At 39.1% G+C, this 14313-nt stretch overlaps 1 protein-coding gene across 3 annotated transcripts in view; it reads left to right on the top strand.

Moving 5' to 3' along the window:
* The window catches only part of LOC137251064 (GTPase-activating Rap/Ran-GAP domain-like protein 3), a 346592-nt gene that overhangs the window by 254560 nt on the left and 77719 nt on the right, over window positions 1–14313 (top strand). For all 3 annotated transcript variants that reach the window (XM_067785004.1, XM_067785002.1, XM_067785003.1), the window contains one exon: window positions 11648–11734. In XM_067785004.1, coding sequence (XP_067641105.1) covers window positions 11648–11734 — 87 coding nt within the window. The remainder of the gene's footprint in view (window positions 1–11647; window positions 11735–14313) is intronic.

The raw sequence follows: 14313 nt of genomic DNA, 5'->3' as shown, positions 1-14313 counted from the left end.
GCATTGACTTTCAGCCCGACATTAGATGCCCAGGTATGAATATCCCGAAGCGCCCGATCCATCAAAGAACTAATCGTTGGAAGGCATTTTCCACTTATGACAATTGCAACGTCATCTGCGTAAGCCGTAAGTTTTACGGGTCCCTCATCGAATTGCCTGAGCAGTTGGTTGATGACCAGTGTCCACAGCAGAGGTGATAGCACCCCTCCCTGCGGCGTGCCCCTGTCCACTGATTTCGTGGCCTCGTACAATCCCCATTGTGATGTAATCTTTCTGCAATTTAACATGCAGCCGATCCAACTGATTAAGGCAGGATGTACTTTAATGTAATTAAGACCATCCATAATCGCCCATTTTGCAACATTATTGAAAGCCCCGGCAATGTCCAAGAAGACTCCTAGAGCATACTCCTTATATTCCAGGGATTTCTCTATGCTTATTACCAACCTATGCAATGCGGTGTCTACCGACTTGCCTTTGGTGTACGCATGCTGTGTTGTGGAGAGCAGCTTTTCATCCACGTTGGACTTTATGTACACATCTCAAAGGTTTTGAGCAGAAATGATGTTAAGCTAACGGGTCTATAGTCTTTGGGATACACGTGACCGATCTTCCCCGCCTTTGGTAGAAAAGCTACAAGAGCAGTTCTCCAAGAGTGCGGTACATGATTCAGTCTTATGCACCCATCGAATATTATTTTAAGCCATTCCACGACCGCCCTACTTGAGACTTGTAGCATGGCCGGGAATATACCATCTGGGCCCGGCGATTTAAACTTAGAAAACGTCTTCACTGCCCACTCGATCTTGGTATCGGTCACCAAGCCCGGCACCACTAGCTCCGTGATCGAAGTGTGAGTGATGTCTGCTGGTTCTTCTAAACCGTCTCCCGATGGGACATGTGTATCGAGAAGCACCTCAAGGGATTCCTCACTATCACGTGACCATTCCCCGTTCTCTTTCTTTATTAGTCCCTGGACTATGTTTCCCTTTGCTAGGACTTTTTTCAACCGTGCTGTTTCACTGGAAACTTTTCCATAAGTTTCTCTTCGCCCTGGTAATTTCACGCTTGTAGATCCTCAGTAGATCCCTGTACTCGTCCCGACACGCTTCGCTTTCCGCGGATTCCTCACTATCACGTGACCATTCCCCGTTCTCTTTCTTTATTAGTCCCTGGACTATGTTTCCCTTTGCTAGGACTTTTTTCAACCGTGCTGTTTCACTGGAGCACTCTATGTCCGTACAGAAACTTTTCCATGAGTTTCTCTTCGCCCTGGTAATTTCACGCTTGTAGATCCTCAGTAGATCCCTGTACTCGTCCCGACACGCTTCGCTTTCCGCGGTCTTTGCGAATTTAAACATTTCTTTTACCTGTCTTCTTAGCAGATTCAGCTCATTGCTCCACCATGGCGGCTTTGCTTTTCCTCTGAATCTTCTTAGAGGGCAAGCTTTGTTATACGCAGTCATAAGCATCCTTGTTAGGAATTCATTCGACTCCTCCAGTTCCTCTACATTAGCAACCTCTTTGGGTTGTCCCAGTTTCGTTTCTACATGTTTCTGGAATTTAGTCCAATTCGTTGCCCTAGGGTTTCTAAAGGTTCCTCCCTTCTCTACCCTCTTTAGTGGGATGCTGAAGCTTATAAACGCATGGTCGGAGAAGGATGGTCTATCGAGAACCATCCAATCATACCTTGATATATCACGCTCGGAGCTCAATGTAATATCCAGAACATTGCTGGATGTTGGACCAATGTATGTAGGAACATTTCCCCTGTTGGCTATCTGCAAATTGGTTTGCAGGATGTAACAAAATAGAGATTCGCCTCTCTCGTTCGTATCTGCTCCTCCCCACGCATTGTGGTGCGCATTTGCATCTGCGCCTATGACCAACCGCCCTTTGCGCCCTTCCTCCTGTACTAGCCTTTTCCACTCCATCGGTGGAACCTCCGCAGCATGGGCCCTGTAGCAGGACGCCAGGATAAATGCCTGCTTATTCTTTTGCTCAACGGCCACCGCTACGAGATCCTCGGTGGTGTAATTAGGCAGCATATATGAATGCAGCTGTTTCCTTACCATTACTAGAGCTCGCACCCGTCCTTCCGTTTGTGCGTAGTAAACGCCAAACCCGCGCGCGCTAAGTCCAGAAACCTTTCCTCCCGATGAGAGCCACGGCTCCTGGATCAGCGCCACGTCAAACGAACCCTCCTCAAGGGTTAGGAGGAGTTCGCTCGACGCCACTTTACTGTGTTGGAGGTTTATCTGTAGGACTCGCAGCACCATTGGGCTGTTTGTCCCCCTCCAGCACCTTCGTCTTGACGTCGTCGTCCTCCTCTTGCCATTTTGGTTTAGAGTATTCGAGGCCCCCTTCAGCCCCTCGTGAATGTTGTGCCGTGTGTTCCTCTGTGCGAGTCACAGCACCATTTAGCGGTTGGTCCTCTTCTAGCACGTTCGTGGTGACGTCGGGGACCTCCACCTGTCTTTTTGCCCTTAGGCTTCTGAGGTCCCTTTCGACTTCGCCCACTTCCAGCGTGTTAGGATTTTTATCCTCGGGACTTCTTTTCCTGAGTCGCATGTAAATTTTGCCAGTGCCAAAGGACATTTTTCCAAGCTGCGTGTACAAAATATCCTCCGCCTGCTTGTTTATTTGGAAGATGTAGAACTGACCATCCTCGGTAGGCCGAGATACAGTAAGTACCTTCCAATCCTGTGTCGGTATGTTCGGATTCTGATTCTGCAGAAGTCGCAGTGTATCCTCCGACTTCATCACGCATGGTATCCATACCTTAACTTTTGGTACCGTGGGGATTTGCGCTTTATCCACCACCTCAAACCGCGCGTTCGTGCCTTGCCTTTGGAGGTTTGGAACGACTTCCTCCAGCCACCGCAAGCTCGCGATGTTGTCGCACGCTATCATCTTCACACCATTATACCATCCCCCCGAATCAAAGGTTGGAAGGGGCTTACTTGGTTGTTCCCGCATCATCTTAAGCATTAAGCTAATAAGCTCCCTTTCCACAGATCTCCACCTTTCAGTAGTCATTTGTCCGAACGGACTGCTACGATCAACCAGCGCCACAGTCAGTGACTGCTTTGCCACATCACTCATCTTCTCGGGAAAAGCAGGAGTCTTAGTGTTATCTCCCTTTGGAACCTCCGAGAACACCGGAGTCTTCGCGTTAACTCCTTTTAGCGCCTCCGAGAAAGCCGGAGTCTTAGCGTTATCTCCCTTTGGCTTATCTCCTACTTCCGTAGTTGGAACTTCCCTCTGACTGGCAGCTTTCGAGGTAGTTGCTTCCTCGCTATTGGAACCCATCTGTCTTACAGCATTGGGCCTACTTGTCTTGTCTATGCGACTGCCCTGCCTCGCGGCTCTAGGACTGGGTCCTTTCTGCCTCTTGAAAGCAGGCTTGTCGCCTTCTGCCGAACGTTGCCTCTTCATTCTGCCATTCGACGCTTCTTCCTCCTCGTACCGGTTGCAGAACCGAGGGTTTCTCGCAGCAAACCTTTTGAACTGCCTTCGACCTACTTCTACCGCTTCATGGGCCCATTCCAAGCGCTCGATCTCCACTTATGTTGGGTCGACCACTGCTCCCAAGCGTTGTACAATTCTTAGTGCTGCACGGTACTGCGAGAGAGCTCTTTTACTTCCTCTGTTCCGTACCCTTCTCCACTCTTCTACTCCGTTTTCATTTGCGTGCTTCTCCAACACGGAGTTCATTGAATCAGCACTACTCTCGCTCCCCGAGTCCGACGCATCGCTTAATTCGTATTTGTCGTCCTTGGATTGCGACTCAGTCCTCCTCTTTACATCCTCCTTATTACATTCAGGTAATGAGTTGTTCATCTTGGTCGTACGACCACCTGCCCGACAAGGCGGGCTCAGCGGTCCAGTATTATATACGGGGAAAGAACCGTCCGCCACAGCAGCGCCCCTTACTGCGGTAAGGCCATAACTACTTCCCGAGATGGCCCGGTATCGGGAAGGCTCCGTGCGAATACAGCCGAATTTATCCCCTGGCTGCAAATCGTCCAATAGGCACGGTCCGCATAACACCCTGGATTAGGGGGTTGGCAGTTCTTGGTCACCGACATCCCGCCGCCCTCCTATGAGGCGAAATGTCGTAGATGTCAGTCCTAAACAGCTCCGCCTCATAGTCGGGCGCTATGGAGTTCGGCTAAGCCCTCACACCAACGACAAGGCGCCTACCCTAGTGAGGGTCATTTATGGTGAAATATGCAAAAAACTGCTACATAAGGTTAAGTCGAAACTTCATCCTGTGATATATATGGGGTATTCCATGCTATTTCGAACAATGTTGAACCCGACCCCTTTAGAATTGGCTGAAAGTTTTTCTTCTTTTTCTAGCTTACGAAAGACGTTTTTCAGAATTTTTTCAAATTTTTTCATCCAACTCAAAAAAAGTTATGAATTTAAAGAAAAAACACTGTTTTTCTTTTAAAAATGCTACAACTTTTTCAAATATTGCCCGTTTGGGATTTTTTTTTTTAATTTGCTTTTGAATGCACTTTTCGGAAAAAATACAAAAAAAAAATTTTAAAGTTTTTTTTTTAATTTTTCAGTTTTTCGAGATTTTTCGAATTTCGCCATTTTTTTATACTCATTTGAGCAGAGCTCACAGAGTATATTAAGTTTGATTGGATAACGGTTGGTTGTACAGGTATAAAGGAATCGAGATAGATATAGACTTCCATATATCAAAATCATCAGGATCGAAAAAAAATTTGATTGAGCCATGTCCGTCTGTTCGTCCGTCCGTTAACACGATAACTTGAGTAATTTTTGAGGTATCTTGATGAAATTTGGTATGTGGGTTCCTGAGTACTCATCTCAGATCGCTATTTAAAATGAACGATATCGGACTATAACCACGTCCACTTTTTCGATATCGAAAATTTCGAAAAACCGAAATAGTGCAATAATTCATTACCAAAGACAGATTAAGCGATGAAACTTGGTTGGTGAGTTGAACTTATAACGCAGAACAGAAAATTAGTAACCTTTGGGCAATGGGCGTGGCACCGCCCACTTTTAAAAGAAGGTAATTTAAAATTTTGCAAGCTGTAATTTGGCAGTCGTTGAAGATATCATGATGAAATTTGGCAGGAACGCTACTCCTATTACTATATGTACGCCTAATAAAAATTAGCAAAATCGGAGAAGGACCACGCCCACTTTTAAAAAAAAATTTTTTTTAAAAAAATTTTAACAAAAAATTTAATATCTTTACAGTATATAAGTAAATTATGTCAACATTCAACTCCAGTAATGATATGGTGCAACAAAATACAAAAATAAAAGAAAATTTCATAATGGGCGTGGCTCCGCCCTTTTTCATTTAATTTGTCTAGGACACTTTTAACGCCATAAGTCGAACAAAAATTTACCAATCCTTTTGAAATTTGGTAGGAGTATAGATTTGATGACGTTAACTGTTTTCTGTGAAAATGGGCGAAATAGGTTGAAGCCACGCCAAGTTTTTATACACAGTCGTCCGTCTGTCCTTCCGCTCGGCCGTTAACATGATAACTTGAGCAAAAATCGACATATCTTTACTGAACTTAGTTCACGTACTTACCTGAACTCACTTTATCTTGGTATAAAAAATGAACGAAATCCGACTATGACCACGCCCACATTTTCGATATCGAAAATTACGAAAAATGAAAAGAGTGTCATAATTCTATACCAAATATGAAAAAATGGATAAAACATGGTAATTGGATTGGTTTATTGACGCAAAATATAACTTTAGAAACTTTGTAAAATCGGTGTGACACCTACCATATTAAGTAGAAGAAAATGAAAAAGTTCTGCAGGGCGAAAAAAAACCCTTGTAATCTTGGCAGGAATATTGTTCGGGATATTACATATATAAATAAATTAGCGGTACCCGACAGATGATGTTCTGGGTCACCCTGGTCCACATTTTGGTCGATATCTGGAAAAGGCGTCCACCTATAGAACAAAGCCCCACGCACTTTTAAAATACTCATTAACACCTTTCATTTGATACCCATACCTTACAAACATATTCTAGAGTCACCCCTGGTCCACCTTTATGGCGATATCTCGAAAAGGCGACCACCTATACAACTACCACCACTCCCTTTTAAAACCCTCATTAAAACCTTTAATTTGATACCCATATCGTACAAACACATCCTAGAGTCACCCCTGGTCCACCTTTATGGCGATATTTCGCAACGGCTTCCACCTATAGAACTAAGGCCCACTCCCTTTTAAAATACTCATTAACACTTTTCGTTTGATACCCATATTGTACAAACGCATTTTAGAGTCGCCCCTGGTCCACTTTTATGGCGATATCTCTGAAAAGGCGACCACCAATACAACTACCACCACTCCCTTTTAAAACCCTCATTAATACCTTTAATTGTATACCCATATCGTACAAACAAATTCAAGGGTCACCCCAAGTCCACCTTTATGGCGATATTTTGCAACGGCTTCCACCTATAGAACTAATTCCCACTCCCTTTTAAAATACTCATTAACACCTTTCGTTTGATACCAATATTGTACAAACGCATTCTAGAGTCACCCCTGGTCCCCCTTTATGGCGATATCTCGAAAAGGCGACCACCTATACAACTACCACCACTCCCTTTTAAAACCCTCATAAAATACTCATTAACGCCTTTCATTTGATACCCATATCATACAAATATATTCTAGAGTCACCCCTGGTCCACCTTTATGGCGATATCTCGAAAAAGCATCTACCTATAGAACTAAGCCCCACGCCTTTTAAAATACTCATTAAAACCTTTCATTTGATACCCATATCGTACAAACATATTCTAGAGTCACCCCTGCTCCACCTTTATGGCGATATCTCAAAAAAGCGACCACCTATAGAACGAAGACCCAATCCCTTTTAAAAATACTCATTAACACCTTTCATTTGATACCCATATCGTACAAACAAAGTCTAAGTTGCGATACCTCGAAAAGGCGTCCACCTATAGAACTAAGGCCCACCCCTTTTAAAATACTAATTAACACCTTTCTTTTGATACCCATATTGTACAAACGCATCCTAGAGTCACCCCTGGTCCACCTTTATGGCGATAACTCGAAATGCGACCACCTATACAACTCCCACCATCCATTTTAAAAGCCTCATTAATACCTTTAATTTGATACCCATATCGTACAAACAAATTCTAGGGTCACCCCTGATCCACCTATATGGCGATATCTCGAAACGGCGTCCAGCTATGAAACTAAGGATCACTACCTTTAAAATACTCAGTAAAACCTTTCATTTGATACCCATATCGTGCAAAAAAATTCTAGAGTCAACCCTGATCCACCTTTATGGCGATATCCCTAAATGGCGTCCACCTATAGAACTATGGCCCACTCCCTCATAAAATACTCTTTAGTGCCTTTCATTTGATAGACATGTCATACAAACACATTCCAGGGTTTCCCTCGGTTCATTTTCATGGTTACTTTCCCTTATGTTGTCACCATAGCTCTCAACTGAGTATGTAATGTTCGGTTACACCCGAACTTAACCTTCCTTACTAGTTTCTCATAAAAAACTTCAATCAATTCTCCAATCATCCCCACTAATCCCGAAGTGGGCCGATTTTTTTTTATATTTTTTTATTTAATTGAATAAAAAATTTTTTTTATCAGTTTTATTTATATAACAAGAAAATGTAAGAAAATGAATTTTAAATATTCTTTTCTTTATATATTATAGTAATCTACGATTAAAATAACTAGGATTAATGACTGACACAGTAAACATGTAAGTTTTCTAAAAATAATGTAACAAATTACCATTATATATAAAGAAAAGAATACTTAAAAATCTTTTTCTTACATTTTTTTGTTATATAAATAAAATTGATAAAAAAAATTTTTATTTTTGAAAAAATTTTTATTTTTGAAAATTTTTTTTTTCAATTAAATAAAAAAATATAAAAAAAATCGGCCCACTCCGGGATTAGAGCGGGATGACTGCAGAATTGATTGGAGTTTTTTATGAGAAAAAAAAAATGGCGAAATTCGAAAAATCTCGAAAAACTGAAAAATTAAAAAAAAAACTTTAAAAATTTTTTTGTATTTTTTCCGAAAAGTACATTTAAAAACAAATTAAAAAAAAAGATCCCAAACGGTCAATTTTTGAAAAAGCTATGGCATTTTGAAAACAAAAACGGTGTTTTTTAAAAATTCTTTTTTTTTGAGTTGGATGAAAAAATTCTGAAAAACGTCTTTCGTAAGCTATAAAAAGAAGAAAAACTTTCAGCCAATTCTAAAGGGGTTGGGTTCAAAATTGGTCGAAATGGGATGGAATACCCCATATACATACTTTATTGGTTTATTCGTTACGAGTCATATAAAAAACTTTCTTTTGCATACTTTGGGCTGCCCTTGTAATTACCTTAAAGTTGGTTTCAAGGAAGGAATCTTTTACTTTAAATTGTTTCTGTGTATGAAGCCAACCGATTCTATCCCCCCAAACATTCATGGAGCGCTCATAACTTAGGAATCGAATATTAGTCTGCAGTATGAGAAAAATATAAATAAATAAAAAAAAAAATATGAAAAATATGAGCCTCACAAATATGATCATAGATGAGTCTTTATGACTCCGGGTTGCCAAGAGTGTTCAGCAAACAAAGCAACTTGCGATCAGATATTCATATTGTAACGAATTTTGTGGGGTTCCGATTATTTTAAACCTTCTGCTAATGTTCGAATCGCTGAACTGTCGAATAGACAACTCCAATATTCAGTATTGCAAACTGGTCTTTATTTAGACTACTTTGGAAGTAAGTACAATTGTGAAGTACTACACAACTAATAGCATGTTCAAATCAAACTGATTATGATTCCTCAATGTGCGCTGCTTTTATGCTCTCGGTTTTCCCGTTCACCCATTTCTCTTAAGGGCTAGTCATTTGGCGAAAATGTGCTCGAGAACTGTTGTATCTCATACTTGTTACCAGCTATATAAATGTATATTTGTAGTTTATGCTTTTCTACTAGCCATATGCACATGTGTATGTGAGTGTCAACTTCTGCTCTTAGCTGATGGCTACATATGTGTATGTGATATATTCTTCGTCACCTTCTATGTATGTGTGTACATGATTATTGATGTGTTCATGTACACAAGTGTGGCTTGCTTTAATGTTTTTGTTGTTGTAATTATTTACTAAAATAATGCATAGTATAGAGATACTAATATTCGGCACAATATTTTATTTTAAAAAAATGTTCATTTAAATTTGAATATAATAATAACATTTCTTGCTGCTCCCTTTCTAAATAGAAATGGACGTTTTTTTAAATAGACGCTTTGCTTTATCATTTCGTATTTGTCCGCATGTTAACAATGTATACAAGTATTATGTACTTTTTGGATTGCAAAGCTTTTGTATGTCTTCGATAAACCCACACGCCAAATATCTCCTTTCTAACGAGGCTTCGTAATATGCTACGGCGTTTTTAATGACTAATGTGAAAAGTCCACCCTGAACGGAGCAGTCCTAATCCCTTATTTAATGCTGACAAATGACTCTGAAAAAAGCATATACGAAGAAAGTTACGAGTTCTTTATGAGCGTAATTGGAGTCTGATTGGATTCCTCTTTAGGCTCACATAATATAAGAAATAAGGCTCTTTTCAGACGACCATCGCAAGAAGAAAATGCGTTTATTTCGGACGCCAAAATAAGTACATAAAGAGCGGAAACGCTCCAATATAGGACACCTTTCTGACACATAATTTTATATATGAACCCTAGGATTGAAGCTATTATTTTACCTTTCCTAGTAACTTTCAACGATTTCTTTGTCGCAAAATAACTTAGATAATCGTAAAGGTTATAAGCGGGCCCTTTGAAAAAGCTACTACATTAAAAACTCAGTTCCCATTTTTTTCCTGTTTTATCATTATGATATAAGAGTTTTTTTTTTTTAAGTTTGAACTTCGGTAGCGACGGGGTGCCCCGTTAATTTTTTTAATGTCGAAAAATACGTGACTTCTTTTGCTAAACCCTAATATATATACACATATATGTATATTAGACTGGGCGATTTATTAACCGATATCGCGATATCGATTTTTCGATAGCATTTAGGATAAGGAAAAAAAGTTCCACTACGCATACCCAAAAAAATTATTTTCGAGCCTGCGAAATTTCTTTTTTTTTTTACTTTTTCTCGACTTTGATTTTTAAGGTTTTTTTCATGACCTACTAAAAATATTGTAAAATGTTCATGTATTTTATTTTTTTTTTTTCAAAAAACTGTTATCGGCAACGTTTTTAGCGGACATTTTTGGGTCGGACAGGGTACATATGAAAACTTTTTAGTAGGTTATGAAAAAAACCTTAAAAATCAAAGTCGAAAAAAGTCAAAAAAATGAAATTTCGCAGACTAGAAAATTATTTTTTTGTGTATGCTTAGTGGAACTTTTTTTTTCCTGAGCCCAAATCCTATCGAAAAATCGATGGCGCGATATCGTTTAACTTTCGTCCATACAAATCGACCCACCCTAATGTATATGCAATTAACGCATCAAGAATCACACGAAATGAGGCAACCAAAATGTACAATATCTGAAGCAAAGGATCACAAAACCTGATCGCACTATAAATGGTGAAAATATTTTTTCTACAGTAATGCGCAACCAAAACACAATAAGCACACACATACATACACATGTACTACATACCATACACAAGCACGCAAATAGTTTGTGGGTTTGTTAAAATTATTTCTTTGCCCTTTTTGTGGTTTTGCCATTTTTATTTCGCAAGCTCATTAACTTTATGCTGTATGTGACATTGACACCTCATATGGTGTGTTAACCTTAACATACTAACAAAAATATATACATAAAAAAGTATATGAGACTGTTTTCATTAGTTAAGTTAAAGTTCACCCTCACGTTTATATATTATTTTTGTATGAATATATCGCACTGAGAGGGACTTTCGTATTATTAAATGAAATAATAATTATTCCTGGCGGCCGCCGTGGTGGTAGCGTGCTCCGTCATCCACACCGAAGATCCTGGGCTCATGCCCCGGGCAAAGCAACATCAAAATTTTAGAAACAAGTTTTTCAATTGGAAGACAATTTTTCTAAGCGGCCCCCCCCCCCCCCCCCCCTTCCCCCCTCGGTAGTGTTTGGCAAGCACTACGAGTATATTTCTGCCATGAAAAGCTCTCAGTGAAAACTCATCTGCCTTACAGATGCGCTTCGGAGTCGGCATAAAACAAATAGGTCCTGTCCCGCCAATTTGTAAGAAAAATTAAAAAAAGGAGCACAATGCAAATTGGAAGAGAAGCTCGGCCTAAAATCTCTTAGGAGGTTACCGCGCCTTACATTTATTTTATTTAGTAACTATTCCTGGTAAAATATTAGAATATTTAATTTTGAAAACACCTTAAAGAGACTTAATAATTTCTACAATACCTATTTTAGTTCAACCTAAAAATATTTAAGATGTCACACCACATCTTTGATATATACATACATACAATCGCAATGAAAGCAGAAGTACTTACGCCTTTTAGTATGTTTGTGTGTAACTATAAAGCAATTAATTTTATCTTTATTCTCTTTTCTGCTTGCAGTTGCCGCAATCCGATTTGGATGGTTTGGATCCAAATTTTAAGCGTTTTCGTGTGGAAAATGGTGACTCGTTGGCGGAGAAGGATGAGGTGCGTATACGTAACTTTTTTTGTTAAAGCATTTATGTATGTGTGGTTTTCATGTGTAGCAAACCTAAAATTTTTAAAGCACATATGTATGTGTGTCTCAGTTTCTAAACCACATTCTCGTTATAAAATTGTTTTTACACTTCACTGTAATTGGAACATTTTGGACCGTGAATAGGGTTTAAGTCTTCCATATAAATCGTTCCAGAGATGGTCGGGCTAGCACCTTAATGGTGCTGTGTTACCGGAGCGTACCGGATCTGTATCCGGCAAAGGACCATCACATCGATAACACTCCCCAAAGCCTTCGGGGAGGAACCTTATCGCTACAACAACAACAGCTTTCATTTGATATCCATAGTGTATAAGCACATTCCGGGTCCACACTTTGGCCTATATCTAGAGACCCGTATTAAAGTACTCATCATTTCAGTTGCTACCCTTATTGCACAAAGACCTCCTAGGTCTATATCTCAAGACTCTAGCGACCTTGCGAGATAAGAGTATGCCTAGGGACTTCCGTGGGGGAAACTTCATAAGCATGCGCATTTTTGCATTATTCCTTTGGGTAGTGTAGGCGTCATTACGTAACAACATACAGACATTCGCATTTATATATATAAATGATATCCGAATCCTAAGAAATCAGTTATTTATCAGCAATTTTTTTCGGATTAATTTCAGACTCCTTTGAAATAAATTTGGGATGTTTTTAGAATGTATTAGTGTAATTTTGTAACAAGTTCGGAACCATTTCATAATGATGTAGGTAACACTTCGGGATGAGTTCGGATGTCTGCGAGTTCTTATTATTTTTACTTTAAAACCTTTTTAGAATTATCTCGGTGCTACTTCGAGAGCATGCTTCGACGATGTTAGTTTAATTTCGGTATAGTTTTGAAAGAGTTTGAGAAGAGCTTCTTTTGTTTGTTATCGATATCAACCGATTTTGTTGAGTTTTCTATCGGCTATCGGCTTTTTATGGACGTGTTATCAGTTCGTTATAGAAAGTAACCGTTATCGACGTGTTATGTTATGTTTGTTATCGGTTAATTTACGATTTGATATAGACGAGTTTATGGTGTATTATCGACTTGCTATCGGTGTATTATCGTCGATTTATTAACATGCTGTTATTGATTTTTTTTTATCAACAGGTTATGAACTTGTTATCAGTTTACCATTGTAGTGTTGTCGACTTGTTATCGGTTTGTGATCGTCGAGCTCTCCTTTTTTCTCCATTTTTTTTCCGTTTGTTCCGAACAAATTTCCCGCCCCAAAGTATCCGCCCCTTTTTTTGATTATCTCTCTGTAGTACTACTAACTAATGCAAAAAATCGAACAAAAATCTATCGATACTAACAAAATTTGCTATAAGAATTGTTTTTGAACAAAAACTTAGTAAAGATTTAGTTCAATTTTTAAAATTTTGGTCGTGCCAACGACCACAAGAGTAAGTCAGAAGCCGCTAGAACCATCTTGCAATTATGGATAATTGAATTCTATATAAATCTGAGAATGTTTCGGCAACGGCCACGCCCATCTTATCTAAAAACGTTGCTTAAAGTTTGGTGATGGTTTGAAATTTTCAATGTAGTTATCGTACGTACATAAGTACATAACCATTATAGATACGGTAGTGCAAAGCACAAAAATTTTAAAAATATTATGAATGCTCCTGGTACGCTTTTTTTGTTGAACTCTTCACAAAACTTTCAGAATAGATGATGAATGAAAATCGCCCAGTTTAAACGAAATTTATTAAGATAATTTTTTCGATTTTGTTTTATAACTACTTACCAGAGCTTATGATATCTTCTCGAATATAGGCGAGAATTTCGAGACCCGAGAAAACGAGAGCATGACTTCCCGCGAGATTCTCGAAATACTCGTAAATCTCGCGAATTTCTCGCAGTGATCAAATTGAATATCGAAGAAGTCGCGAGCTTGCGAGAGTTTCGAGGTTCAAGAAGCTTGTGAGCCTCGTCTCTATTCCTACAAAGTCGAGAGATCGTAAGCACCACTTATCATCGCAGACGACATTTGCATGCGCATAAGTAGTGTATTTCAGCTTTCATATCATTAAATATTTGTGAGGTTTCTCCTTAAATGTATCACTAATATCTATACACACAAAATTATGAGAGCACATAGATGTGTATATAATGCTCGGTTTCGCACGGACATAGTTTCCCTTACTTTGTTAAATATATCAGTGAAAAGAGAAAGCTTACATTTTTTTATATGTAAGTACAAAGCAATTTATAAAAAGCAACAGGGAATATTTATCGAAAAAACAAGCAACGCCATATAAATTTAAAACGTTACAATACAAAGTTCATAAAAGAACCTTTATTCATAGAATTTCGCTGCGGTCTAGCAGTTCATCCCTCATCATTTGCATTGTTCCAATTTATATTTCGCTTGATTCTCACCTACATGCGTATACATTTTTATACTCAGCTGAGCAGAGCTCACAGAGTATATTAACTTTGTTCGTATAACGGCAATCCGTAAAGGCATAAACTAATTAAGATAGATATAGACCTCTATATATCAAAATGATCTGGGTGAAAAAAGAA

This window comes from Eurosta solidaginis, chromosome 4 (assembly GCF_040869045.1).
Source record: "Eurosta solidaginis isolate ZX-2024a chromosome 4, ASM4086904v1, whole genome shotgun sequence".
In the NCBI taxonomy this organism is placed as follows: domain Eukaryota; kingdom Metazoa; phylum Arthropoda; class Insecta; order Diptera; family Tephritidae; genus Eurosta; species Eurosta solidaginis.
Note: the sequence above shows the minus strand (reverse complement) of the source record. Positions and strands in the feature narration are given on the sequence as shown.